This window comes from Mandrillus leucophaeus, unplaced genomic scaffold, assembly GCF_000951045.1.
Source record: "Mandrillus leucophaeus isolate KB7577 unplaced genomic scaffold, Mleu.le_1.0 Scaffold290, whole genome shotgun sequence".
NCBI lineage: Eukaryota > Metazoa > Chordata > Mammalia > Primates > Cercopithecidae > Mandrillus > Mandrillus leucophaeus.
The window spans coordinates 130,097-134,474 of record NW_012103032.1 but is presented as its reverse complement, the minus strand read 5'-3'; the positions used below and the strand labels follow the sequence as shown (position 1 = coordinate 134,474).

Below are 4,378 nucleotides of genomic sequence, written 5' to 3'. Positions count from 1 at the left end.
CTCCACCATGTCTGTTAATTTTTCTATTTTTAGTAGAGATGGGGTTTCACTATGTTGGCCAGGCTGGTCTCAAACTTCTGACCTCAGGTGATCCACCTGCCCCAGCCTCCCCAACTGCTGGGATTACAGACTTGAGCCATCATGCCCGGCCTAATTTTTGTATTTTTTGCAGAGACGGGGTTTCACCACATTGCCCAGCCTGGTTTCAAATTTCTGGACTCAAGCTATCTGCCCACCTCAGCCTCCCAAAGTGCTGGGATTACAGGTGTGAGCCACCTTGCCCGGACCTAGCTTATATTTTCAAGGTTCACCTTGGAATTGTGGCTTGAGGAGCAAAAAAAATGAGCAGAATTTTAGTGGCTCTCTAGAATATGCAAACATTTTACAAATTTGATGCCAAAAGCTGGCTATGAAAAAATACTTGTGCCTACTAACTAAATAAGTGAGCTTTGGCAGAGGTCAAAGGAGGGTCACGGAGAACATTTCACTAAAGGGTAAAAGGGAATGAATGGGTTTATTCTGAGGAAATGGAAGATGACATTGTTAAACAATGAATGAATATTTCCAACCTTCTACTTTAAATCTAATATTTTGGTTTTTATTTTTGTTGTTTTTAAAAATTTAATTTTAAAATGGAGACAAGGGCTGGGCACGGTGGCTCACCAGTAATCCCAGCACTTTGGGAGGCTGAGGTGGGCAAGATCACTGGCGGTCAGGAGTTCGAGACCAGACTGACCAACATGGTGAAACCAAAAATACAAAAAAAATTACTCGGGCATGGTCGCGGGGGCCTGTAGTCCCAGTTACTTGGGAGGCTGAGGCAGGAGAATCGCTTGAACCTGGGAGGCAGAGGTTGCAGTGAGCCGAGACTGCACCACTGCACTCCAGCTAGGGCAACACAGTGAGACTCCATCTCAAAATAAAATAAAATAACATAACATAAAATACATAGCATTAACTTAACATAAAATGAAATAAAATAAAATAAAATAAAATAAAATAAAAAAGAGACAAGATCTTACTAGGTTGCCCAGACTGGTCTTGAACTCCTGGCCTCAAGCAATTTTCCTGCCTCAGCCTCCCAAAGTGTTGGAATTACAGGCGTGAGCCATCATGTCGAACCTAATCTAATATTTAAATCTTTATTACATGCAGCCAAACTGATATCTAAATTAACACAATTCTCAAACTTCTGTCTCCAGCCCAGACCTCTATTCTGAGCTCTCATACTCAATTCTACACTGGATACCTCAACCTAAGACGTCCTCTAGTTGTCTCAGATACAAGTCCAAAACGGAATTCACCATCTTTCCCCACAAACCCATTTCTCCTCCGGTGTTCCCATCATTCATCCTAGTGCTCATACCAGAAACCTGGAAGTTATCTTTGACAATTCCTGATGCCCCACATTCAACGAATCACTTTTCTCAAGTACATCCCTCCTCTTTGCTACCTCCATGTTCAAGCCACCATCCTCTCTCTTCTGAATTATTAGAAAAGCTTCCTAAATCATCACATGTGCCCCATCCAACTCATTCTGCAGGGCAGCCTGAATCATCCTTTGGAAATGCAACTCTGGTCATACCATGTGCCAGCTGAGAACTTTCAACATCTGGCCAGATGCGGTGGCATCTTGTAATCTCAGCAATTTGGGAGGTCGAGGTGAGTGGATCACCTGAGGTTGCGAGTTCGAGACCAGCCTGACCAACATGGAGAAACCTCATCTCTACTAAAAATACAAAAAATTAGCTAGGCGTGGTGGTGCATGCTTGTAATTCCAGCTACTTGGGAGGCTGAGGCAGGAGAATCGCTTGAACCAGGGAGGTGGAGGTTGCAGTGAGACGAGATTATGCCACTGCACTCTAGCCTAGGCAACAAGAGCAAAACTCCATCTCAAAACCAAAAACAACAGCAACAACAAAAGAACTTTTCAACATCTCCCAGTGCTGTAAGAATTGAGCCCAGATTCCTAATGCCACCTACAAAGCCCTGGTCCAATGCTCTTATCTCATCCCCTACCAATGCCCCTTGCTCTCTCTATTCCATCCACACAGGCTTCCCTTCAGTTCCTTCTTTCCCACCCCACAAACCCAACATGGGCTACTCCTCAGGCTGGAACACACCTCCCAACCTCCATCCCATCCCCACTTGACAGACTCCCATTTATCCTTTGGGTCTCAATTTCCCCAGGAAAGTGACCCACCACAGTCAATTACACTGCCTGTACTTCTTCACATAGCACTGATCATAATGTAATTATTTGGTAATTATTTAATTAACATCAATTTCCCCGACTAAGCTGTAGTGTCTAAAAGCAGGGGTCGTATCTGTTTAATTCACATCTGTATCTCCAATTGCCAAACACAAATTAAATTAGTAAGTATTTGTTATGACTACATATAGTAGTTAAAATTTCTGCACAAAGAAATATATGAAAAAGGAAGTTTCAAAGCTGTATTATCTTTAGAATAAATTTTTTTTTTTTTTTTGAGATGGAGTCTCACTCTGTCGCCAGGCTGGAGTGCAGCGGCACAATCTCAGCTCACTACAACCTCCACCTACAGGGTTCAAGCGATTCTCCTGCCTCAGTCTCCTGAGTAGCTGGGACTACAGGCATACACCACCATGCCCGGATAATTTTTTGTATTTTTAGTAGAGACGGGGTTTCACCATGTTGGCCAGGATGGTCTCGATTTCCTGACCTCGTGATCCACCTGCCTTGGTCTCCCAAAGTGCTGGGATTACAGGTGTGAACCACCGTGCCCGGCTATAGTAAAATTTTTAAAGTTATTCAGAAGAAAAACTCAGTCTAATGATTTGACCATGGCTATTAAAACATTTTTGGTTTTAAACATGTGTTTAAGAAAAAAACCAAACATGCTCTAACTGAAGTGAAAAACCAAGGGTAAATTATTTTTTCGAGACGGAGTGTCATTCTATCACCCAGGATGGAGTACACTGGCCTGATCTCAGCTCACTGCAACTTCCACCCCTGGGTTCAAGCGATTCTCCTGCCTCAGCCTCCTGAGTAGCTGGGATTACACATGTATGCTACCACGCCCGGCTAATTTTTGTATTTTTTTAGTAGAGACGGGGTTTCACCATGTTGGCCAGCTTGGTCTTGAACTCCTGACCTCAGGTGATCCACCTGCCTTGGCCTCCCAAAGTGCTGGGATTATAGGCATGAGCCACCACTCCTTACCCAAGGATAAATTTTTAGTGTGTGCTGGGAGTGACCCCTCCCTGTGCTCTGGAAGGCTCAGATTTTTAAACAAGGTCCATACACCCCTCCAAGGGTCCTACCATCAGGCAGAGGGTCAACCCAGTGTTTGTTGAGTCCCATGGGAATAGAATCCATCTCAGCTTCCCGCTGGGCCTGCTTAAGTTCCCGCCTTTCTTTGGCCAAGGCACTCTGCATCATTGCTGCTTGGGAGAGGGAGCCATCTGGGTTCTGGTGCAACAGAAGAAAAAACGACACGAATTAAATGTCCATGAATTAAAATGTAGATGTTAAGCCCCTGTAATCTAAAACATGGGAACACATCTGGAATAAAGTTCCTATCAGTGTAACAGACTATACGAAAGAAATGGATACACTGTAGCACATTCAGATAAAATGAACAAGGACAATAATAAATCATTGAAGGAATTGAATGTTTAGTTTGAAGATGAGAATCCCAAAAGAGATAGGAATGATGTGCTACCTTTAAATGTATGAAGGACATAAGAAAGGGATAAGAATTTTTCTGTATGACCCCGGGAACCAAAATTAAGACCAATGTGGACACTTCAGTGAGCGAGGTTTCAGGTCTGCCTAAAGAAGAAGTAGGGATCAGATCCATCTCATGATGAAAGGTACCTCCTTAAGGGCTGGTGAATTCCCTGTCACTAACAATGTCATGCAGCTATGAGATGACCACATGAGAAGAACCCTACAGAAGAATCGTATGTGTGGATTACAAGCATTACATATGTGCTGGGCTGGGAGACCTTTAATATACCCTTTTCCATACCTAAAATTTTTACCGTTCTATAGATTCTGGTTTAGAGTCCCTTCACAGCTCTGCCCTCCCCAACACCCAGTGCTACAGCTTTCTGTGGTGGCCAGCCCTAACTGCTCAAGTAAATTCTTCAAAATTGCCTTTAAATCTGCAAGATTCAAGACCTAAGGAAACCATACAAAGGCAATGATGGTAGATTAAGCATTCCTATCTATCTCTGCTTCCACCCAAAATACACAAAAGGAGCACAAAAGGATAAAACAGGCAAAAGCAATAAAGCCAACCCAACCTCCGTTTAAAACAAAATTATTCTAGACCCTGGCTAACAGCCAATAATACTTTATGTGGCCTAAGTTCTACTTACGCAGATCTTTTTT

At 43.2% G+C, this 4,378-nt stretch overlaps 1 protein-coding gene across 1 annotated transcript in view; it reads right to left on the bottom strand.

The window, feature by feature from the left end:
- Positions 1-4,378, bottom strand: part of DHX8 (DEAH (Asp-Glu-Ala-His) box polypeptide 8) — a 57,500-nt gene that overhangs the window by 23,986 nt on the left and 29,136 nt on the right. Inside the window, exon 10 of the mRNA XM_011985987.1 lies at positions 3,304-3,451. Within this exon, the coding sequence (XP_011841377.1) occupies positions 3,304-3,451 (148 nt within the window). The remainder of the gene's footprint in view (positions 1-3,303; positions 3,452-4,378) is intronic.